Source organism: Ursus arctos, unplaced genomic scaffold (assembly GCF_023065955.2).
Source record: "Ursus arctos isolate Adak ecotype North America unplaced genomic scaffold, UrsArc2.0 scaffold_22, whole genome shotgun sequence".
NCBI classification, from domain to species: domain Eukaryota; kingdom Metazoa; phylum Chordata; class Mammalia; order Carnivora; family Ursidae; genus Ursus; species Ursus arctos.
In genome coordinates, this window is record NW_026622897.1 from 14,714,274 (window position 1) to 14,738,961 (window position 24,688).

General features: G+C 54.4%; 1 protein-coding gene and 1 pseudogene across 1 annotated transcript; both read right to left on the reverse strand.

The window, feature by feature from the left end:
• Window positions 1-176: 176 nt before the first annotated feature.
• MCAM (melanoma cell adhesion molecule) lies at window positions 177-7,509 on the reverse strand. Its single transcript, XM_026505575.4, is given in 17 exon segments — window positions 177-1,147; window positions 1,630-1,747; window positions 2,000-2,147; window positions 2,327-2,398; window positions 2,487-2,628; window positions 2,707-2,828; window positions 2,997-3,138; window positions 3,209-3,327; window positions 3,413-3,575; window positions 3,656-3,777; window positions 3,858-4,037; window positions 4,869-4,926; window positions 4,928-4,957; window positions 5,044-5,114; window positions 5,196-5,403; window positions 5,495-5,619; window positions 7,404-7,509. Coding segments are annotated over 17 exon segments (1,917 nt in total). The 5' UTR covers window positions 7,471-7,509; the 3' UTR covers window positions 177-1,117.
• A 10,004-nt stretch (window positions 7,510-17,513) lies between these two features.
• Window positions 17,514-18,759, reverse strand: LOC113259785 (methylosome subunit pICln-like; annotated as a pseudogene).
• Window positions 18,760-24,688: the final 5,929 nt, after the last annotated feature.

Consider the following 24,688-nt stretch of genomic DNA (forward strand, 5'->3'; position numbering starts at 1 on the left):
CGCAGGCCGCCTCTGCTCAGTTATCCTCTATGGTAGACCTTGAGCCAGGTGCTCGGAAACAGAGGTAAGCCCTGGTCCCCGCTCCCAAAGGCAAAGGTTTCATGATCCTTTTGGTGCAGTGCTGGATCCGGAGGCCCCAGGCTGCTTGGCACCGTGATGAATGAAAAGCAGTGAGATTTCTGGGACAATTAAGCTTTATTTTTCATATATATATATATATACATAATATATATATATAAAGGAAATTTGCAAATTTACACACAAGCTAATAAAACAACATATACATACTCTCACCCGTGCGCACACATACACACCCCAAAGCTCTAGCCAGGCCGCTTCTCGTCCCTAAGTACCGTTCTGCCATGAGGGCCCTTCCGCCAGGGCCTAAGCCCATTAGCTCAGTTCATAGAAATCTGGTGCTAGTATAGTCTTAATGACGTGACCCCTTGACTGGGCAGCGGGAGCCGAGTGAGTGGCGGGTCAGGGGGGCTTGGGCTCAGTGGCCTAACTGGAAAACTGCCCAGCTTCCTCCCTGCAGGGGCAGTGAGATACCCCCAACACCTCTTTCAAGAAATGACACCAGTCCTGGCTTCTGCCCAGAGAAAGGTGGGCCACAGAAGGGCTTCCTGAAGCAGGCGGGCCCACCGCTGGGAACAAAGCTGGGGTGCTCTCCAGAGCCGGTGTGAGAGGGGCCTGGGCTCGGTGAGTCCTCACTTCGGCCACACGACTGAAGGACGGAGGCAGCCTTTGGGGCAGGAAACCAGCTCAAGACCAAGAGGGTACCTGCTCGGCCGCCGGCAGGAGACAGGTACGCACACGCACGACATGTATACGGGGCAGACACGGTCTGAGAAAGTCCTTCCCGCTCCCTGTTGCCGAGGCCCCTCCCTGGGATGAGCGTCAGCCAACAAAGTGAGACGGTGGCAGGTTGTCCCCGATGAGGACCTTCTTGGGACGGCTCGGCCCTCTGAAGTGGGGCCCGCGGGCCGGCCGGAGCAGGGGCCTTCCCCGCAGCCTGCTCTCGAGGCTGTGGCGACCATCCTGAGCGCTGGGAGGGAGGGGGGAGCAGGCAGCAGAAGACGGTCCCGGCGCCAAGGGCGCTCGGTGTGACGGGCGGCTAGTGCCTCAGATCGATGTATTTCTCTCCCTAGAAATGGGGGAAGAGGAGAGGTAAGGGGGGCTCGGTGGGGACAGGGACGGGAGTCCAGGGTGTGAGCGCCGAAGGGACGAGGGACTGAAGCCAAAGCTGGTGGACGAGGCACAGAGGGAAGCAGCGGGAGGCGGTGGTGGGACAGGGTGGGAAGGCCTGGGCCCCCAAACCGGCCTGGCCACACTGCACCTGGTGACCTGAGCCATGGCACTGTTGAGGAAAAGGCGGGTGGTGACGGGCAGTGTTTGCTCTCAGTCCCGAGAGCCACCCCCTGTCCAGGGTCCCTCGGCTACTCGGCTACTCGCCTCAGCCTACCATCTGGGACTAGTGTTAGGAAGCCAAGACGGGCCTGCTCCCAGTCTCCAACAGGGGAGGAAGGGGGGAGACAGAGTTAGTGTTGGGGACACGAGCGCCGTCAGCCCTGCTGCTCCCGAGCCCTGAAGCGGCGTCAGGCGCTGGCCCCAGGAGCTGCCTCGTACCTGGTCTCCGGGCGCCCTCTGGTCACCGCTGCTGCCCTGTAGGAGGCCCATCTCTTCTGGGAGCTTATCTGACTTAACTTCAACTACATATTCGCTCTTACGCGACGGGGGCAGCGTGCTGGGAGGAGGGAGGGAAGAGGTTGGCGTCTGGGGCGAGGAAAGGGAGGCTCATTGGGAAAGATGCGGACTGGGCGGTGATGGGCTCTTAGGTGCTCTGGGGTCAGCTCAGGGAAGGGGAACAGGCGATGAATGGAAAGGAAGTGGGGGTGATGGCAGCTGGCCAGCGGGCAGGGGGCGGGGAGGGAACGTCCCCGCCCAGGCGACAAGCTGGGGAGCGCGCGCCGGGTGGGGCGCAGGGTCCCGTGCTTACATCTCCTGCTTGCCTGACCGCCCGCACGGCAGCTTGCCCTTCTTGTAGAAGAAGTAGAGGACGGCACCCAGCACGGCCAGGACCAGGACGCACACGGTCACGGCCACGATGGCCACGCCCTTGCTTTCAGGCTCTGGCAGCTTCTTCTCTGTCCCACAAAGACGCTCCGGGTCACTCCCGGCCCCCGGAGGCCCTGTTCCCACCACAGCCCCCCGCAGCCCAGGGCTGACAGAAGACGGGCCCCCGCTCCCCTCTCTCGGGAGGGCTCCCGGGGCAGGGGCAGCGCGGGAGGCTGCCCGGGCCCAGCCCGGATCTGGCGCCGCTTACCCGTGGAGGTGCCGTTGGCTCGCACGGACGGGCTGACGGTGGAGGTGCTGAGGCCCGTGCTTCTGTTGGAGGCTGGAGAGCGGCGACACGGGTTGAGAGGCGGGTTAGGAAGAGCCCCCGCTCGTGCCCACGCCAGCCGCGCGCGGGCCGCGGCCCTTACCCAGCTCCAGGAAAATGGCGGTGGTGTTTCTGCCCAGGGAGTTGGAGGCCACGCACTCAGCTCCCGTCCGCAGCAGCTCTGGGGTCACCAGGACGCTCAGGACGCTCAGGACGCTCTGGGGATCCTGGTCTCGTTCCTGTGCCTACGAGGACGGAGGCGCCGGTCAGGGCAGCGGAGCCTGGGCGGGGGTTCCCGAGCGCGGGCCCAGGCGCCTGCTCACCGTGCCCTCGACGCTCCAGGAGATGGTGGGCCGCGGGTGTCCCGAGGCCTCGCAGGACAGGTTCAGCACCGCGTTCTCCCGCACCCACATCTTCCTCTCCTTCAGCGTCATCCACGGGGGCCCTTCGGGAGGGAGGAGCGCCGTGTGGCAGCCAGCTCCGCGGCCTGCCTCCCCGCCCCCACCCCAGCGTCCCGGGCAGCAGGTGGCTTTTTGTCCCCCAAGGGCCCGAAACCACCCAGCCCCGGGGAGCTTCAAGGGGCCGCCTGCTCTCCGCCCGGAGGGGCTCTCACCGAAAATGGCCACGTGGACCAGCCGCGTGCGGTTCAGGCCCGGGACGCTGGGCACGGACGCCACGCAGCGGTAGCCTCCGCCGGCCTCGCGCTTCAGGCCGTGCAAGCGGAGCTCGGGCCCGTCGACCAGCACCCGGCCTGTCTGCGGTGAGAGACGGTCAGGGGCCCGCCCGCAGCCCCACGCCGCCCGCCGCCCGGGCCGGCCCGGGTACCTTCTCTCTCAGCCACTGGAACTGCACGGCTTGGTTACTGTCCGCCTCACAGGTGAGGGTGAGGCTGCCGCCCTCCTGGCTCTCCGGGGCCGCGGGGCTCACCCGCACGTCGGACACGTCTGGGGACACGGCGGCGGTGTCAGCCCGGGCAGGGCGGGGCCGTCCCCGCTTGCCCCCGCCTGCTCCCCGTCCCGGGCCCCTCACAGTTCACCAGCAGCTCCTGTGGGTCGCTCAGCAGCGAAGCCATGGTCTCCAGGTCCAGGCCCTGGCACTGATAGAGCCCGCTGTGCTCCTTCCGGGCGGACTCGAAGACCAGGGCCCCGTTGTCCTCGGGCGTCATCTCCTCCATCTCCTCGGTGCGGAGGCTCTGCGAGAGGCCGGAGGGGTGAGCGGAGCGCCTCCAGCCGCGCCTGCGGCCCACGGGCCCTCGCGGGGCGCCCTCCGCACCTGCTTGCTGATGGTGAAGTGGGGCGGGGGGTTGCCGTCCGCCAAACACCGGATTTCCACGCGGTCCCCTTCCTTCAGCGGTCCCGAGGGCTCCACCTCCAGCCACACCTTCTCCGCCGGGTCTGCACAGGCACAGGGGTGGCCCTCAGCCCGCGCCGGGGAGCCGGAGCTGCCCCCAGCCCAGGGCCGCACGGGGACTCACAGAAGACCTGCACGTTGACTTCCTGGGACTCCTTCATGTGGTTGCCGCTGGGCAGCCGGTAGTTGAGCTCACAGTAAAACCGCGCCTCGTTGTCCTCCTTCACCAGCCGGGCCTTCAGGACGCTCTGCAGGGTGTACAGGCCGCTCGACTCCGCGATCTGCGATGACTGAATGTGAACCCCTGGGCGGGGAGAAGGGGGAGAAGGGCTCGGCCTCGGCCCCGCCTACGCCCCCAGCCCAGGGTCCCAGGGGTTCCCGGGGGGGGGCACCTGAATAGGGACCCCTGCCCCTGCGACCCTTCAGCTCAGCGGTTTTGTGTGTCTCGGCATCTAGCTATGCCGCCGCCACTTGCACACACACGACGCTTGGCTGCAGTGACATCCACCAACCGGGGACTGCGTGGTTAGCCCCCCTCCACCGTCCCCGTCGTGGGCGATCCCGGGCAAGGGCGGGGCAGCGCTGGAAGGAGTTCCAGGACTCACCGGCCAAAGAAAACGGATACCATGTGACGACATATGCCACACCGCGCCAGAGGTCAAGGTCTCGTGACCTCAGCGCGACCTCTGCTGTGGGGGGGCTGTCCTGTGCACGAGGGGGCGTTCTGCAGCAGCCCCCCGGCCTCTGCCCACTAGGTGCCCGTAGCACCTCTCCATTCACGACAACCGGAACTATCCCCGGACGTGGCTAAATGTCGCCGAGGGGAGCAGCCTCCCCCCTGGTTGAGAACCACGGCTTCAGATAAAAAAATAAAAGCCTCCATGTGCCTCGATGTATTTCTGTGTGTGACTAAGTACCCAGAAATTGTCTGGACAGAACAAACACTAACTGACGGCAGAGATTACTTCTGGGAGGGGACTGGGGGCAGGAAGGGAATTTTCCTTCTAGATTTTCTGTACAGTTTAAATTCTCAGGAAAAGACGTGTACTTGAAGCAAAGAAAGCACAATGAAACGCCAGGGGATCCCTGCGTGCTGCTGTCAGCATGGCTTCTGGGGGCCGAGAGGGTGACTCACGGTTCTTCTCCTCCTTCAGGGAGTGGCCATTCTTATACCAGATGACTTGAGGAACGGGGGTACCCATTTCTGCCCACACAGGTGGCCACCTGGGAAGGCAGGGTTTGAGTCTCTCTGCCACGGAGGCCCCGCCAGGCCCCACCTGGGCTCGTGCTTCCCACCTGGCCAGTCTCACCTCCACAGGCTCCTTACTGCTGACCGAGATGCCCAAGGGATTGACCTGGATGGTCGGCTCCTCCGGAGCTTCTACGAGGGAAGGAAACGAGGGGCCTGGAACCTCCCCGGCCCATGACCCGCACCGCCCCCGAGGTGCGGACGGGCACTCACTGTAGACCCGGAGTTGGATGCGGTGCTCCTGGGACTGAGGGCGCTTGCCCTGGCACAGGAAGACGCGCTCGTCGTGGGGGGTGACGTGGCTCAGGGCCAGCGTGGTCCCTCGGTCCTGGAGGCTGAGCCGCTGCTGGTACTCCCCGGGTTCGCTCTGGCCCTGGCCCTTGCGCACGCGGAAGATGAGCGTCGGCTTCTCCTTGTGCACCTAAGGGCAGGTGTTCGAGAGGACGTGATGGTGCTGGGGCTGCAGGAGGGGTACAGCCTCCCACCACCCTCTCCAGGGCCCGCGCGCTCACAGAAAACCAGTCCACGTGGCTGAAGTTGGCCTGGGAATGCGAGGGGCCGCACTTCAGAAGCGCCGTGCCGCCCACTTCCACCTCCACCAGCTCCGGTGTGGGGGGCTCCGCCTCTCCAGGCACACCTGGGGGTGCAGGAGGGGCCGGCCCAGCAGCTGCGTCAGCCCCAGCTGCTCTCCGTGCCCTCCCCTCACACCCCCTTCCCTGCAGCTGTTCTTCCTGCCACTTGGAGGGTCCGGAGAGGGCTCTGTCCTCGTAACCCTCAACCCCTCTCTACCTGCTGCCCCAGGCAGCCCGCTCCCCCGCACCCCCTCCCTGTTCAGTGGAGCTGAGGGCGACCGTCTCTGGTCATTGCAGCAGAGACCCTGAGCAACAAGCATCTTCCAGATGAGGCTGGCAGAGGGGCAGCCCAGGCTCCGGGCCAAGAGGAAGGCCCCTTTCCTTCCAGGCCCCCACCCCTTCCAGTGAGCTCAGAGTGTGGGAATGCAAGGCATGTGCCAGGCTGAGCCACACAGGCCCCTTTGTGTCCCCATGCCGAGGGGAAGACATCGCTGCTCTGCCCCCCAAATTTCCCACAAGACTCAGTGGGCCAACCCTGGCCAGAAGCTCCCATCACATGCTCCCTAAGCAGTACCTCCGTGAACATCCCACAAACTCAGAGGCCCCCCTATCCTGGGAGTGTTGTGAGCATGGAGGGGTCAGAATCTCCCCCAGGGGTCAGGGCAAGGGCCAGGCAGTGGGCAAGAGTGACGTCAGTGGTGCCAGCGTGCTGCCTGCCCTGTGAGGAGGTGATGTCACTCAACGCCATCTGGCTGGTCTCTGGGATGCCTGGGCTGTTGCCCCGGGCTGGCTCCCGGACAAGGAGGGCAGTTGGAGTGGTCTTCAACCCAGAGCAGAGGCCTCGGATCCCTGACTCCGTTTCCCCAGAGCTAAAGGAGCAGGGCAGGGTGGGGCTAGATATGCCGCAGCTGCGGAGCCCAATTTAGCCCTTTCCCCAGAAACCCAGCTTGGAAGCCAGCAGCCGGGGGTACCCCAGGGACACTGTAGGCACCGGGCATGAGGCCAGCGGGCCGGGTACTGCCTAGCCCTCCCCTTCCCCAGCCGGACAGCGGCTGGGACCTGGGAAAACGAGCCAAGAGAAACACGCGACACCGCTGCGGGCCATACAAGGGCAGCGCGCACCCGGAGCGCCGGGCTCCCAGGCAGTTCCGGAGAAAAACTCCGCGGTGCAGGGGCGCTCTTCCCACCTGAATGTGGTCTCATTCCGGGAGGCGTAACGGATCTGGGGCGCTTCTACTCTGGGCACCCTCAATCCTTCGGTTCTGCCACCTGTGATCCCGTCACCCGGGTAGGCGCAAGGCGACCCACGCCGCCCCCCAGCTCCTGCCAACGCCCTGCTCGGGCGGGAGCCGCCGTCCCTTCCCCCCTCGCTCACCTCCAGCCTGGCTCAAAGCCCAGGCGGGAGAGGAGGCGTCCGCGCACCCCCTCCCGCTAAGCAAGCTGCCTTTTTCCAGCAACAGGCGGGCGCAGAATTCGGGATTTGGGGATGCGCTCTAGCTGCGCCTCCCGCCGCCGCTCCAACCGCGGGCCCCCGGAGTGGGCACCTGAGGCAGAGCGCTCCCCAGCTCCCCGAGGGGCTCGGCTCCACCCCTTCCCGCTCTGGGAAGCAGCCTCCTCCCCGCCTCCCCGGTCATCCTCCCGGGGTACTCCAGAATCCAGGCTGCAAACTGGCTGCAAAGAGTGGCACGCGCGCAAGGCGCCCGGGCGCCGGGAAGGAGGAGCGCACGCCGGAGCGCAAAGCCCCGGCCCGCACCGCGCTGCCGGCTCTGCGGCCCGGCACGCCCCGCCGAAGACCCCCTGGCCCGGGCCGTTCGGGGCGCGGGCCCCCCCACCCCGCGAAGCCACTCACCCGCGGCGCGGCGACAGCAGCAGCAGGCGGCGAGCAGGAGGGCGCAGAGGAGAGCGGACGGCCCCATGCTTCCCGGCCGGAGGGCGAGCGCCTAGTGAGCGAACCGCCGGCGGCCGGGGGCTGACGTCAGGGGGGCGGGGGAGGGGGCCCGGCCCGCCCCGCCCCGCGCAGCCCCCCGCCCCCGCCGCCGCTCCGTGGGGGCGGGCCCGGAGCTGCGCCTGGCCGCTCGGCCCCAGCTAGGCCGGGCCGGCTGCCCAGCAGCACCCCCGCCCGGCTTGGGTCGGCCGCCCGGCTTGGGTCGGCCGAGGGGCCAGTGACAGGTGTCTCGAGGCCGGGCTGGCTGGCCGAGGCGGCGGGGAGGAGAGGCTGGCCCGGATGCCCAGAGTCACGCCGGGTCAGAACGAGCCAGGCTCGCCCCCCGCTCAGCCGCTCGCAGCCGGGGTGGCCGTGGCGGAGCGCTGGGCCGAGGAGCAGCAGACCGGGTCCTCCGGGGCCACGATGGGGGCGTCCCGTGTAGGCTCCTCTTCTCCCGCCTCCTCCTCCGCCCCGCCGGACCCCTGCCACAGAGAAATTGGCCGGCCACCGTCGCTTCCCAGAACGATTGCACCACTGCGGCTGCCGCCGGCCTGGCACTGCCCCTAAGGCTCGCACACCCCCCAGCCTCGCAGTGCCAGCAGCTTTGAGGGAAGAACCCTGGGCCGGGTGCCACAGACCCAGAGGTACCCGTCCTGGGGAATGGAGATGGGGCCTTATGAGCTGCCCCTTCAAACCCAAGCTCGCCCAAGTCCCGACTAGCGGGAAGGGGAGGGGGCTGAATTCACAGGCCCAAAGTTTTCACACTTGTCCACGTCCAGACCTTGAAAATTCTGTTTTTGCCCTCTTCACTCCGTGAGCCTAGCTGGGACTCAGTTTCCCCTCACCTGAATGCAGAAAAGAGGGGGAAGGAGGGTAAATGGGTGCGAGGCCTCCAGCTTGGCCCCTGCAAACCTGTTGCCGTCCTGATGGTTGAAAGGACCCCCTGCAGCAGGGCTTCCCGAACACCCCGGTCCCCCCACTGTCGACTGTGGCTCAGGAGCTGGGGGTGGAAGCATGGAGAGGGAATGAGATCTGGTTTCAGGCAGTCCTCCACACAGCAAGCTCCCCCTCTTCCCAAAGTCGGGTCTTCTGGCCTCTTGAACTAAGGCTCTGGGGAGTAGGATGGGCTCTTGCCTCTTAGAGACCCCAGCATCACATCTGCTGCGGCTCCTGCAGTGCGAGGGTCAAACAGAGGTCTGGATTTGGGGTGGAGGCCCATCGCCTGGCAGGGCAGCCTTTCTGCAGGGTGGGGGAGGAGCAGCATGAGGCAGCAAACGCCGGAGATGGGCAGGTGACTTGAGAGAAGGCTCCGGGTGGTATTTTGATGACGCAGAGATGACTGGCAAACGACCTCAGCCTCGGTTTTTCAGAACCTTGCTGACCCCTCCTCTCTCTCCATCAGTCTCCAGCCAGAGGCAATGCCAAGCCGGCCAAGGCAGGGACCTGGAGCCTGGGGGGACAGGACAGTAGCTCCGCATCCCCCAGAGTGAACGTATGGACTGGCCCAGGGCCCGGAGTGGAATGGATGAGTTTGTCTACAGGGGCAGGAGTGGGAACGGCTGAAGGATGCTGTTTGCCCTGGCAAGCCAGAGCTGGGCATGGAGCTCTGCTTCCCTGCCCCCACTCCCTTCCCTTCACTTAACACCATTAACTAATCGTTCTCCTCTCTGCCTGAAAACAAAGCCAGCTAACCACCAAGGACAGTCAGTTCGGAATTCTTCTGCCCGAGCCCGAAGGAAGCCAGGTGGGGGTGGAGGAGCTGTCTCTGCGGTGAAGGGGAAATGAGGTTAGAGCCCAGGGTGACATCCTTTCCCTGTGTGGCCCCACCAGACCAGCACAAGGACTGTCCTTTAAGGAAGCTGGTAGCTTGGGGCGAGATTGGGGCTGCCAGGGAGTGGGTGGTAGGGGGTAGGGGGCAGGCAGCTTTGGGATGGCCTCCTGAGGGGAGCACGTTGGGATTCCAAACCAGAGAGAGATCGGCACTTTGGAGAGGATTCAGAGGAGTCTGGAAGCAGAAAGAAAGGGCAGTGAAGGCAGGAGGACCAGGGTAGGGGGAACAGAAGGTGGTGGAGAGTATCAGCCCTCTGGCTCCTTGCTGCTGCCAGAAGACAGCGGGGCAGCCGTAGCGGAAGAGCAAGGCAGCAGACCCGGAACTGTGAGCTAGAGGACTGTGACCCGGCTGAAGGCGGGGACCAAGGGGGCAGCGATGGGCCTTCCACCAGCAGACTCTGGCACCTGGGCTGGGTGGGAAGCAGTGTTGCCCGGATGTAGGCCAAGACGAGAAGAAGAGGCCCTGGACCAGAGTCCTAATTCTTTGTCTGTTTCCTTTCCAGAAAGGAGGGGTAGGAAGGCTGCTTTCCTCCATGGTAGACCCAGGGTACACAGAGATGAGGGGACCGCTGTGTGGAATGTCCTCTGTGTTGTCTCTCTGGCATAGGTCTGACCACAAGCCGAGAAACCGAGGCTGGGTGGGGTGGTGGCGCTTTCATTTGGGTGTAAGGAAAAGTGAGAAGAGCGGGGCCCCAGCCTCAGTAGAGTGGGAGGTAAAAAGACAAGGATGGGCCTGCCCCCAGGGGCCCCTGGAGCCAGGTTCTAACCTAGGAGTCCTCCCGTGACAGTCCTCTCTCAGCTCCAGCATAGTGGGCACAGCGGCCTCCCACCCACCCCTCTGGCCCAAGGGCTTGAGCAGGAGGAAGATATGAGAAAGGCGGGCTGGGCGGAGGAAGGAAGCTAATAAAGACATTGCAGCTGCAATGAGGAAGGAACAGGGGGTGGAGGGGGGTGGCCCAGCAACCTTGGCAATTATGGAGGCTGGGGAACCCCCTGGCCTGGCCAGAAAATAGAGACCAGTTTGAGTCCTTGGAGGGGAGGGGAGAGAAGTTTTCCAGAATGGGGGTCTGACTTGGGAGGAGGCTGTGCTGAGGGAGTGGAAAACAGGGTGGGAGGAGGGTGGGGGGCAATTGTTGCTGAGGACATCATCAGGCCAGGAAACCGGATACTGGGGGGCTGGGTTGGAAGATGTGGGGGAAGAGACTGAATGGGGGGAAGCAGCCCCTATCCTGGCCGGACGCTGTCTCACCCATGCCCTTTGCACCTGACCCAGGGCAGGAGGAAGGAGGTGTAGCCTGGACTGAGGTGCGCCCCAGAAACACCGGGGAAGGGGAGGAGGGTGACTTGGGGGTGGGGGGATGGGAGGGGCTATTTTTAAACTTAGAAAAACCTTGAGTGAGTTCATCTCCACCCTGAGTACTGGAGGCGGCAAAGGCCCCATTGTACAGGGGTCCAGAGAAGGGGAGCGGGGAGGGGGTGAGCGGCACAATGGCGAGAATTATGTTGGAGTAGGCTGGACAGCCGAGGGCGGGGGAGGGGACTCCTCGTCACAGCTGGCCTACTGAACTCTGGGGTCCAGCCAGGCTGGGGCTTGGAGGGGTGGGGTGGGGGTTCCACTCTCACAAAGCCCCCTGGGGGGGAGCTGGGGTCTCTGGCATCCGGTGGTCCATCCTGGGGAGGGGGCTGCGGGTGGGATTCCCACAGCCTGGCTTTCCCAGGGACTGCAGGGCCTGTTCCCAGGCTCCCAGCATTCCAGCGACTCCCCTGGGAGCTAATGGCCTCTCTTCTCAGCCCCTTCTCTGCCCGGGAGTGGGGGGAGAGAAGGAGAAAGAGGATGTGGATGTGTTGGGACTCTTCCTGGGGACTAGGGACCCTTAAGCCAGAGGCAGGGGGGCCGCCCTCCCATCCTAGTCCCCAATCCTGCTCAGGCCTCAGAATGGGGACTGTCCTTCTTGTCCCCTCCGACCCCAGGGGCCTCTCCACGTTGGCAGCCCTCCAGCACCCAGGCCCCAGCCCAGGGGGGATCCCGCTGGCATCCCAGGAGCCCTGCTCATGGGGTCTGGCCCAGCGGGGGCCGCGGGAGGCGCTGCATCCGGCGCCGCTCGCACCAACCCAAACATTACCTTAAATGCTCAGGCGGCCGCCGCGGGCCGGGGAGGGGCTCGGCTCGGCGGGGGCCTTGGGGCTCTCCGGAAGCCCGGAATCGGTCTCCAGGCCTTTCCCAGCGCGGCCGGCAGCCGTGATTCAGTCCCCTGGCCCCCCTTCTGGAAAGCAGGAGAGGGAGGGAGAATTGGGGGGGGGAGGTGTTGGCTAGAGAGCCGCGGCTGCTCAGGGAGTCCCTGGGGGCCGCCTCCTGGGCGCACAGCTACCTCCGATCAAGGAAAGAGTAGGACCCTCCAGCCAGGATCTCAGCATGGGGACAGGAGTGGGGGCTTCTGGGTCTCCCTCTAGCTCTGCAGGACCCGCTCCTGTCGGCTGTCCTGATGGAGCCCCCTGCACCCCCCCCATCCTGGATCTCAGTTCTCTGGCTTCAGAGGGCCCTGCCACTTCCTCCTCCCACCCTAAATTTGGAGAAGGGAGCCTGTTGGTGGGGTTGGGGAGAGGGCACGGGGGCAGGATGCCTGAGCCTACACCACTCCCCCTCAGGGAAGTTCACATCCGCTCCCCAAAATACCACCACCCAGAAGGTCCCCAGAGAGCTGTTTAAATCTGACTTGGAGTTGTCCCTGAGGAAAGGCCAGCGAGTCCACCGCAGAGAAGCCTAAGGGGCTCCTGGCCCTCTCCTCCCTGAAGGCCACTTCTGCATTGTTTTCCTTCCACACAGAGCTCCGAGCCATCCAGGAGACGCCCTGGAGGAGGGGGACCTGCGGTCCCCACTGTAGTTACCACAGCTTACCTTGGAGGCGGGGAGAGAGGAGGAAAGAAAGAGGGGAGACAAGCGTGGGGCCTGCTCCCTGCCTCCCTGCGCCACACCCCCGTAGCTGGGGCTTCCAGTGTGGAGAAAGAAAACAGAATTTGGAGTCAGGAAAAAGCCCCAGACTAGGTAAGACTGGGGCTGTGCTCCCTGCTGGCGCCTTCCCTTCGCATCCCCGCATCCCGGGCACACCGGACAGTGTCTGTTCAACTCTGCTCTCAGACAGCTGACTGTAAACTCCATGACAGGACTGGTGGCTTCGAGACGGCCCTGCCACTTCGTTAGCTAATCTTGGGCAAGCGACTGAGCCAGTGGCCGCTCAGAGGGGCGGATCTGCTATTCGTACAGTGCTTTACAACTCAGATGTTTCACATCGGGGTCATTTTCATCACCAATATTTATCTTGATCTGTGCCCCCAAAATGAGGAAACTAAAGAACAAAGAGTGACATGGTCTAAAGTCACACAGCCTGTGAGAGATGGAACTATATATTCCCCCCCCTTTTTTTAAATTACTTATTGATTTATTTATGGTGTGAGAAGGGGTAGGGAGAGGGAGAGAATCTCAAGCAGACTCTGTGCTGAGCTCGGAGCCCGACGTGGGGCTCGATCTCATGACCCTGCGATCATAACCTGAGCTGAAATCAGAACTTGGTCACCCAACAGACTGAGCCACCCCGGCGCCCCCTATATATATTTGTTTGCTGTGGTAAAATACACAGACCATAAAATGCACCCTTTTCACCATTTTAAGTGTGCAATTCATGGCATTAAGTACATTCGCGATGTGCCACCATCACCACTGTCAGTTCCAGAACTCTTGGATCACCTCAAGGAACTAAACTTTGAAGCAAGATTGCAAAAACCAGTGCACTATACCTGTAACAATTTACAGCTGAATTAAGTAAACATATAACGGAAATGAAAGTCGAGGATGGGAAGGCACTGAATTACGTCCTATAAACAGGAAGCGCAACTGGGATCCAGCAAAGGGAGCATCCGTGTGGACCTCTGCCTGCACGAGCTAGGGAAAGTCTTTCTGGAAGTGTGGAGGCTTTCACGAAAAGGCAGGTTTTGAGAGGGAGCAGTGAGGATCGATCATTCCAGGCAGGGCAAGTGGCAGGAGCAAAGAGAGAGGAATGAAGCTAAAGAAAGAGGCATTTACAGTCACAACTGCAGAATTTCTGTATAAAGGGTTTCCGAGGAGCCATCTGGCTGGAGCGGAGGCTAGGGGACGGGGATTGCAAGTTTATTTGCATCGCAAGCCCACTGCTTTCACTTCCATTATACGTTTGTTTGCAGTGCCTTGAGGTGAGCTTTAGCGGCTACTAGCACCTGTGGCATCACCCTTATGCAAACAGCTGGTACTCAATAAAGAGCGTTACATGGCTAACCAGAAATTCAACCGGGTACAGGGTGCATGCATGTGAGAGCTTGGGCAGATGAGGGGAAGTTAGGGCACAGGGGAGGAACTGGGTCTTAAGATAGAGTAAGCAGTCGGGAGCCACTGCGGGTTCTTGAGCAGCCCGGATGATGTGACGCCACTGGAACTCAGGAGTCGAGGGTTTCTCTATTTCTTCTTTGCCTGAGAGCGCCCCCTGGTGCCCCTAGTTTAAATTGTTCCCTCATCTGAACGGAGTAGGTGGGAGGATGGGACACTGAGAAGCAGGACTAATGAGTTGGAGACGCCAGACTCTTGGGCCACATTCCAATCCGTCCTGAGTGATAACAGTAGTGAAACAAAAATACAGGCGACATGTGGACAGAGAGGGTTTGATGTGAGGGAAACGGGCACAGCGGTGCTTCCCTCCTCTGTCCCACCTTGGTCTGAGCGAGGATATTGGGTGTCAGGTAGGAAGGTGGAGCTGGAGTTACGATGATTGCTGAGACAGGGTCCATGTTCTTGGGGAGCTTGCATGCGAGGGAGTAAACAATTAGAATACGAGGGTGCAAATAGGCACATACAGCAGTTACTGAACGCAGCCTGAGGGGGTCAAAGAAGGCTGCCTGCAAGAGTTGATACCTAGCTTCATTTTCACGATGATAATAGGTAACCGTGGGCTACCTGGGTGGCTCGGTTAAGCATCTGCCTTCGGCTCAGGTCATGATCTCAGGGTCCTGGGATCGAGCCCCATGTTGGGCTCCCTGCTGAGAGGGGCGTCTGCTTCTCCCTCTCCATCTGCTCCCCCCCCCCCCACCGCTTGTGATTTCTCGCTCTCTCCTTCTTAAATAAGTAAATAAAATCTTTAAAAAAACCTAGTAGGTAACCGTGGCGTGTGCTGTTTAAAGTGTGACCTAGGGGAGGCGCCTGGCTGGCCCAGTCGTTAGAGTATGTGACTCTTGATCTCAGGGTGGTGAGTTCAAGGCCCACATCGGGTGCGGCACTTACTTAAAATAATTAAATAACTTTAAAAATAAATAAAGATAAATAAATAAAGTGAGGCCTAGGGACACCTGGCTGCCTCAGTCAGTGGAGCATGCGACTCTTGATCTCAGGGTGGTGAGTTCAAGCCCCACACTGGGGGTAGAGATGACTTAAACATAGAATCTCTAAGGTGTAACCCGGCCCGCTGCGTGCCGCAGACTACCGGCAGTTGGTTAGCACCTTGCAAGGGAAGGAAGAGTTTAGTGAGGGATGAGGCCAGACAACAGAGGATTTGTAAACTATGGTTAATGATCTAGAGCGACAGGGGGACTTGTGCGTCAGTCAGCCCCTGCTGACTGGTTTAGACCCATCCGAGCTTCAGGCCCCAGAGGGACAGAACGAGAGGCCCCATTTCTAAGGTCCAGTTTCCCTTCTTGGGTCCCTCCCTCTCCCCTGTGACTGAGGCTGGAAACATCCAGTCCCTCCCCGGAGGCTGCCCTACACCCGGGTGCGGCCTTACTTCAACGGGCCGCCAGCCAATGCAGGTGATCACAAGAGCTCCGCGCCAGAATGAAAGAGGAGTGTTGGGGAACCTCTTCCCTTCTGTCACCCACATGGGACTGAGACCCTTTTGGAAGCCTCTGCACCCCCCCATATCCAGCTTGAAGTGGGGTACAACACTTTTTTGAGTGCCCTATACATAATCCTTGACTAAACCCACACAGTGGAGTACTACACAGCTATTAAAAGGATAGCGATCTCTGTATGCTGATAACAGAGCGATGGCCGGAACATCATTTTAAATTAAAATTAATATATTATATATTAATATAAATATAATATTAAAATATATAGATAATATATATAAATAAAAATAGTTATTTATATAATATATAAAATATATATTATTTATATAATATATAAATAAAAATAAAATACATATAAATATATATGTTATATATATACAATATATATAAAATTAAATTAAAAACTATACAGAGAACACTATACAGAGAATGCTGCCTTTTCTGTAAAAATGGTCAGACATTTTATATCTCACACATCTACATTTATTACTTTCAAATAGAAACATTAGAAGGACTAAAACCAGATAAAAATAGTTACCCACATAGAGAGGTGGAAGGAACAGGCCTACCCCCAGTATTTGTGGGGCTAGGTCAGAGTACAAATGAGGGTTGACATAACCTATATCGAAATATTCGAGTTATTTGAAAGCTGACTGTTAAGTATGCTTTACCCCCTGACCTTGACGAATATACTTTGTAACGACACAATAAAAAAATGTGTAAAGTGATGGCTTGTGTATGACTTAAAGTCAACAAAATATCCAAGGAAAAGTAGCTCCAATTTTTATAAAGATTTTATGTTTAAGTAATCTCTACACCCAACGTGGAGCTCGAACTTACAACCCCGAGATCAAGAGTCACAGGGTCCACCGACTGAGCCGGCCGGGCACCCCATAAATTAACTTAATTATTATTTCACACGCCTGGGTATTCTCATGATGGGCCAGCAATGTTTGGATGGAATAACACAGTCATATACAACTCATAAATTATTATATATTTATTCCATTAAATTAATTTTTCTTGCCTTAATTTTGGCAAAATCCCTAATTGTATTGTTGTAATAAAATTTTTCTCATTATGCATATTCTGTTGCCAGTTATGCCAAATTAATCAACCTTTCTTGAATTATTCTTGTTCTTAGATGTTTAAAAATTAATTCCAATTTAGAGAAACTTTGCTCCAAACTGAAATTATTCCTAATATTTTTAAACCAGTGTTTTGAGGGGTGTCTGGGTGGCTCAGGTGGTTAAGCGTCCGACTCTCGGTTTTGGCTCAGGTCATGATCTCAGGGCCCTTAGATGGAGCCCCGTATGGGGCTGCGTGCTCAGCGGGGAATCTGCTCTCTTTCTCTCTCTCTGCCCCTTCCCCCACTTGTGTGTGCGTGCATGCTCTCTCTCTCAGATAAATAAATCTTAAAAAAAAAAACCAGAGCTTTGATTCAGAATTGGATCATACACTTTATGTCATGTTTAAACATTATATAGGCATTACATATGATAAATATTTGATTCCAGAAACTATTTAAAGTATTCTCTCATCATATTAATCTTTATTATTCATATTGCAATTTTCACCATCTCTTAAAGCAATATCTAGATCCATTTGGTGTTTCTTGTTTTACTCTTTCAATGTTTAAAATTTTTTCCTCAGAATTTTATTTATTTTATTTATTTAAAGATTTATGTATTTGAGAGAGACTGAGAGTGAGAGAGCACAAGCAGGGGGAGGGGCAGAGGGAGAGGGAGAAGCAGGCTCCTCACTGAGCAGGGAGTCTGATGCGGGGCCTCCATTCCAGGACCCCGAGATTATGACCTGAGTCGAAGATACATGCTTAACCGACTGAGCCACCCAGGCGCCCCAGAATTTTATTTTAAAATTTTTTATTTGATCCTAGCTGACACACAATGTTGCATTAGTTTCATGTGTACAACATAGTGATTTGATAACTCTCTATATTATTATTTTTTAAATAGAAAACCTAGATTTGTTGGGGGCGCCTGGGTGGCTCAGTCGTTGGGCGTCTGCCTTCGGCTCAGGGCGTGATCCCAGGGTCCTAGGATCAAGCCCCACATCGGGCTCCTCCGCTGGGAGCCTGCTTCCTCCTCTCCTACTCCCCCTGCTTGTGTTCCCTCTCTCGCTGGCTGTCTCTCTCTCTGTCAAATAAATAAATAAAATCTTTAAAAAAAAAAAAAAAGAACTGCAAATATTTTATATAAAAAAAAAGAAAACCTAGATTTGTTAAACTATTACTAAGACAGAACAATTATCACTGAAGTACTCTGAGACTTCATCCTAATCTCACTTGTTGTGATGGAAACTGACCCAAGAGGTTAGAAATGAAAGGATGTCACCGAAGAGGTATTGACAAATTAATGAATTAGTAAAACAGACCCCTTACCCCTGTGAAGATAGAGCAGAGGCCAGGATTTCTCTGAGATCTCTTTGTCTTTCTTTCTAAGGGGATCCTTAGGCTCTAAAGGGCCGTATCTTGGATCCAGCCTCCGTCCTTCCCGTCCAGTCCACCTGCGCCCTCGAGCGCCCGCGTTCTCACCAGGCAGCCTGCCCGGCCCGGAAGCCGCGTCTAGGGAAGGCAGCAACGACGGGCCTGCTCAGAGAGCACGATACACACAAAGTTTTGGGGTAGATGATAAGCTACAGATACCCTCTTGGTTAAGTTAATTCACCTTTGTTAATAAAGGTCATAGTGTCTTCTGCAGGTGACAACGTTTTGTCTCAGTGCAGTCTGTCTCGGAAATGAACTGGTTCGGGTAAATTCTGGAGGCAGAAAGAGACTTTCGTCGACACCCACCCCACAGCAGAAGAGGCAGCATGCTCTTTCCCAGTTACGAGAATCCCACAGCCGCAGAAATCATTCTCAGTGATCAGCATCTGCTCCCTCACTCTCCAGCCGCCGTCGGTGGACTGTCTGCCTCCATCCCACCACATACGTTCTCATCGGATCTTCCGTCCGGACTCCAGCCATGGGACATTGGCCACTCACGGACTGAGAAAGCATTCCTTCTCATCTCTCCTGTGGGGCTTGGCCTTCTGCTGTTAAATGGGGTAATCCTTCTTCATACGTATAACATGTAGCGATGTCCCCCGCCCTTGGTCATTTGTTCTTGACCATCGTAACCATCTCGACGCTCATCCTCAGGATCAGGACGCCAAGCCTGGCAGTCACACCTGCAGCGAACATCGCCTCCAATGCCCATTGACCACTAGGCGCAAGTACGTTCAACGTCATCATCACGGTCGTCTTCTTCTTCGGCAATAGATTCTTTCGATTCTTCTCCACAGCTGGCATTCACCATGACATACACATGCGCTCACAGGTAGGCATTTAGGTCCCTGGCCCCCGCGTGCAAGCTGATGGTGGGGTATTCCAGTGGGAATCTTCATCCAGAGCCATCTCATGAAGACAGGTGGCTCTCGGCGACGTAAAGGGTGCCGGGGCCGAGGGCTTTGCCGCTCAGTACAGCCTCAGTCTCTGGCTACTGCCATCGGAGCCCCTCTGCCCAGCCAGGCAGCGGGACGCTCGGAGGAAGCTCATTGCAGCAGGGAGTGCGGGGACACAGGCCATGACTCTACATTATGCTATGTTCCCAGGTAGAGCGGCCAGCTGTCCCCGTACGAGGGTACCACAGTACCGTTGACTGTGTATTCCCTCTGCTGTGTTGTTTTATTTATTATTAAAATTCTTCAAGGCTGAGACCTTTTAAAGAAAACTCTGAAAAGCAGTATGTTGCTACGTTTCTTCGAATCTCTCTTCAGTTGCGTCTGTCACTTGACCTTGGCCAGAAGACAGTCCCCGTATAGACATCGGTTTGGGGAATATTTGCATGTGAATCTTTTCCTTTATGGTCATGCACACATTTTTATTTCCTTGTTTTAGTTTCCATATGTATACATTTAATTCTATTTTGAAATAATGTCACACATTCAGAAAGTCGTAAGTAGCAGAGAGTCCTTGTAGACCCTTCACAGGGTATTAACATTTTACCACATTTTTTGCTTTTTTATTCTCTAAGTTAAAATTAATACTCTTTTTTTTAGTAATCTCTACACCCACCATGGGGCTCTAAGTCACAGCCCAGAGATCAAGAGCTGCATGCTCTACCGACTGAGCCAGCCAGCCAGCCGCCCCAGAAATTTTATTTGGTATATGTGTGTGTATATGTATAATTATTTTTCTTATGAATCATGAGAGTAGATTGCATACATCGTGCTCCTAGGTCCCTTAATACTTCAGTATTTCCTAAGAAGGCTATTCTCTCTCACTCTTTTTTTTTTTTTTCAGTTTGTTTTCTTAAATAATCTCTACACCTATCGTGGGGCTCAAATTTACGACCCTGAGATTAAGAGTCGCACGTTCCTCTGACTGAGCCAGCCAGGCGCCCCAAGACGGCTATTCTCTTACAGAACCACAGAACAGTTATCAGTTTAAAAGACTTAAGTTGATACCAGACATGTCTACTCTACGATCCATATTCCAGTTTGACAAGATCTCAGTAACATCCGTTGCAGGCACCGTGTCTCTACTCCAGGGGAGGACGCAGTCCAGAACTCTCCATTACAGTTAGTCCTCAGGCCTCGCTGTTCTTTCATCTGCGCTGATTCCCCAGACTCCGTCTTTCCTATTTGCCAGCTTGGATTTTTCTGATGTATCCTTGCGCTTCAATTATGGTGACGCGCTCAGGCTGGAATACTACACTACCTACGGTAGTGTCCGCTCGATGGTTCTGGCCCGAGCAGTTTTCAGTTTTCGCTGCGATAGTTTTGAAATGGTACTTTTCTACCTCCAGCCTCCCTCCCTGTGTATGGGTCAGCACCCTACGGTAAAGAGAAGCTCTCCTTTCTCATTTACTGACCTGCCTTACCAGTTTAGACTAACAGATTCCTATGTTATTCCATGGGTTTTATTCCTTTACTGTCCTTATTTATTTTGAAGCCGAAATTAGCCCAGATTTGGCCACCTTTGAGCTGGCTCTTGTAATCTTTGGCATTCTCTCCCCCACACACCATAATTTTTGGCATTATTTTCTTTCTGGCACACCAGGTTTACCTTGTACCTTTTCTGACCCAGCCCTGTAATCAACCATTTTTCCAAGGAACCTCAATTCTTTTTAGTGGGAAATGGTAGTTAGAAACCAAGATCTAGGGGCGCCTGGGTGGCATAGTCGTTAAGCATCTACCTTCGGCTCAGGGCGTGATCCCAGCGTTCTGGGATCGAGCCCCGCATCAGGCTCCTCCGCTGGGAGCCTGCTTCTTCCTCTCCCACTCCCCCTGCTTGTGTTCCCTCTCTCGCTGGCTGTCTATCTCTGTCAAATAAATAAATAAAATCTTAAAAAAAAAAAAAAGAAACCAAGATCGGGGCATCAGATATGCTCCTTGCTATTGGGTGTTACTGTTTCTCGGCCCTTTCAGTGGATAGAGCTGGGGAAAAATATGTACATACCATATCCGTATAATATAGATGAAACATATAACATAAATGATACATATATAAAATATCTATACTAAAAATACATATGTAACACATCTAATATATATTATACTAGATATATTTTACATACTATATATTATATATCTAATCTATTATTCTTTTTTTAAGATGTATTTATTTATTCATTAGAGAGAGAGCACAAGCAGGAGGGGCAGAGGGAGAGGGAGAAGCAGACTCCTTGTAGAGCAGGGAGCCTGACTCAGGGCTCGATCCCAGGACCCTGAGATCATGACCTGCGCTGAGGGCAGATGCTTAACAGACTGAGCCACCCGGGCACTCCTAGATCTAGCCTAATATATATAGAATATATATGTGTGTGTGTGTGTATACGCTAACACACACACATATAGTATATATTATATACATTATAGTATGTATGTATGTGTATATATATATATAGTATATATAGTGTGTGTGTATGTGTATACTCTAATATATATATATGTATACACACAGTATATGATTGTTAGAAAGCATGAGTTCATGCTGGTAACTTCCAACGCTGATCCAGCTCCAGGGGAGTCTACCTTGCCTTCTTGCATTCCGTATTTATGTCTCCCTTCTTCCAAAGAACTCTGGCTCCCAGCAATATTTCAGGCTTGCTACACCCATACCACTACAAAAAGTGAAGCTAATAAAAATAGTTCAAGAGGTCTTTTCCTCCCCCAGGCTGAAGACATAAAGTTAGTTCGTACTTGTCTCCTTTCTGGATGGTTATAATATTCATATGAAAGATAGCTGGGTTCCTTTGTTTTGGTTTTCTTTCAGTTTTGGATATTTTTTTTCTCATTTTTGTGGATTTAATTTTTATTTAATTTTATTTATTTATTTATTTATTTATTTATTTATTTATTTATTTTTTAAAGATTTTATTTTATTATTTGACAGAGATAGAGACAGCCAGCGAGAGAGGGAACACAAGCAGGGGGAGTGGGAGAGGAAGAAGCAGGCTCACAGCGGAGGGGCCTGATGTGGGGCTCGATCCCATAACGCGGGGATCACGCCCTGAGCCGAAGGCAGGCGCTTAACCGCTGTGCCACCCAGGTGCCCCTATTTATTTATTTTTTAAGATTTTATTTATTTATTTGACAGAGACAGCCAGCGAGAGAGGGAACACAAGCAGGGGGAGTGGGAGAGGAAGAAGCAGGCTCACAGCGGAGGAGCCCGATGTGGGACTCGATCCCAGATCGCCGGGATCACGCCCTGAGCCGAAGGCAGACACTTAACGACTGCGCCACCCAGGCAGCCCCCCCCTTTTTTTTTTCCTAACAGGATATTGCCAAACTCCTCCCCGTGGGTGGGTACCATTTTGCTCTCCTACCAGCAATGTACCAGAGTGCCTGTTTCCCCAGAACCTTGCTGAAAGAGTGTTCTGTCAAGTTGGTTTCCTTAAGAGTTTATTAGAATGTAACTTCTTTAGATTTAGAAAGTAATTTAAGAATTTAAAAGAAGTTATTTAATCCCTCGGGAAGTAAAACAACTACTAGATAGTCACATGCAAAAGAATTAATCTAGACACAAACCTTCCATGTTTCACAAAAATTAATCTCATAGACCTAAATGTCAAATGCAAAACTATAAAGCTTCTAGAGAACATAGGAGAAAATCCAAATGGTCTTGGGTTTGGTGCGACTTTTTGGCATGATCCATGAAAGAAAAAAAATTGGTAAGCTGGACTTCGTTAAAATTAAAACCTTCTGTTTTGTGGAAGACACTGTTGAGAGACTGAGGACACAAGACACAGACGGGGAGAAAATATTTGCGAAGCACATATCTAATAAAGAACTGGCATCTAAAATATACGAAGAACTGTAAAAGCTCAACAGTAAGAAAACAACCCAATTAAAAAATGCGCCAAAGACCTTAACACACACCTCGACAACAACAAAAAATGAATGTTAAAGAAGATGTGGTATCTATCATCTATCTATCTACCTACCTACCTACCTATCATCTATCTGACATCCATATAATGGAATATTCCTCAGCCATCCAAAAGAACGAAATCTTGCCATGTGCAACGACGTGGATGGAACTAGAACGTATTATGTTAATGAAATAAGTCAGTCAGAGAAAGACAAATACTGGGACGCCTGGGTGGCTCAGTCAGTTAAGCATCTGACTCTTGGTTTCAGCTTAGGTCATGGTCTCAGGGTCATGGGATCGAGCCCTGCATTGGGCTTTGTGCTCAGCACCAAGTCCGCTTGAGATTCTCTCTCCCCCTCTCCCTCGGCCCCTCCCACTGCTCACTCTCTCTACATGAATAGATAAGTAAAATCTAAAAAAAAAAAAAAAAGAGAGAGAGATAAACAGGTAGCAAATACCCATGTGAAAAGATGTCAACATCGTTTGTCATTGGGGAACTGCTCCTATACGTCAGAACGGCCAAATGTCAAAACACCAACACCAGATGCTGGTGACGATGTGGAGCAACGGGAACTTTCATTCATCGCTGTGGGGAATGCAAAATGGTGCGGCCACTTTGGAAGACAGTTCGGCGGTTTCTTACAGAACTACACATACTCTTTCCCGTATGATCAAGCAGTCATGCTCCTTGGTATTTACCCAAATGAGCTGAAAACTTCTGTCCACACCAAAACGTGCCCACGGATGTTTACAGCAGTTTTATTCATCCCTGCCAAACCCTGAAGCAACCACGATGTCCTTCAGTAGTACAATGGATCAACAAATGGGGAGGTACATCCAGACAGTGGGAAATTATTTTTTTTAAACATGTTATTTATTTGAGAGAGAGAGTGAGAGCAAGCACAAGCAGGAGGAGCTGCAGGCAGAGGGAGAAGGAGAAGCAGGCTCCCCACTGGGCAGGGAGCCCAAAGTGGGGCTCGATCCCAGGACCCCGAGATCATGACCTGAGCCGAAGGCAGACGGTTAACCAACTGAGCCTCGCTGATGCCCCTACAGTGGAATATTATTAAGGGATAAAAAGAAATGGGCTATCAAGTCACAGAAAGACATGGAGGAACCCTGAATACATATTGCTAAGTAAAAGAAGCTAATTTGAAAAGGTTCTGTACTGTAAGACTCCAATGATCTGACATTCTGGGAAAGGCAAAACTATGGAAACAGTAAAAATATTAGTGATGGCCAGGAGCTAAGGGTACGGAGAGGGAGGGAAGGAATGAAGAGGTGGAACAAGGGGATTTTTAGGGCAATGAAAATATTCCATATGACACTGAGTGGTAGAAACATGGCATTATACATTTGTCAAAGCCCGTATACAAAGAGTCAACACTAATGGAAACTACGGACTTTAGTTAATAATAAGAATAATATATTAGGGGTGCCTGGGTGGCTCAGTTGGTTAAGCATCTGCCTTCAGCTCAGATCATGATCCCGGGGTCCTGGAATCGAGTCCCACATTGGGCTCCTTGTTCAGCGGGGAGTCTGCTTCTCCCTCTGCCCTGCTCTTTCTCTCTCTCTCAAATAAATAAATAAAATCTTTAAAAAAATAATGTGTTAGTATTGCCTCATCAGTTGTAAACAAAGTAAAATAGCCAAACAGATTTAGATATTTTTGGTTAAATTTTTGTCGATATTATAAATATATATGAAATATAAATATGTATCTGTATATTTTAGAGAGGGAGCGAGAGAGGGAGGGGTGGAGGGCCAGAGGGAGCGGGAGACAGAGAATCTTAAGCAAGCTTTATGCCCAGCGTGGAATGAAGCATGGCTCTATCTCACCACCCTGAGATCATGACCTGAGTTGAAATCAAGAGTCAGACACCTAACCGACTGAGCCACCTAGGTGCCCCTCGATATTTTTAATATTACGCAACAGTCCATCTCAAATATCTGTGAATACTGCATATTCAATAGTAATTTCATTTTCCACCCAAAACCATAATTTGCTCTTTATTTGAGAATCTTCTGTTGTTTTGCTTAACTCTCCAAGTTCTTTTGATATCTCATCTACACTAACGATACTTGTTGTAACAGCATCTAGCCAGCATTCCCATCATGTGTGCCAGAGAGGTAGTAAGGC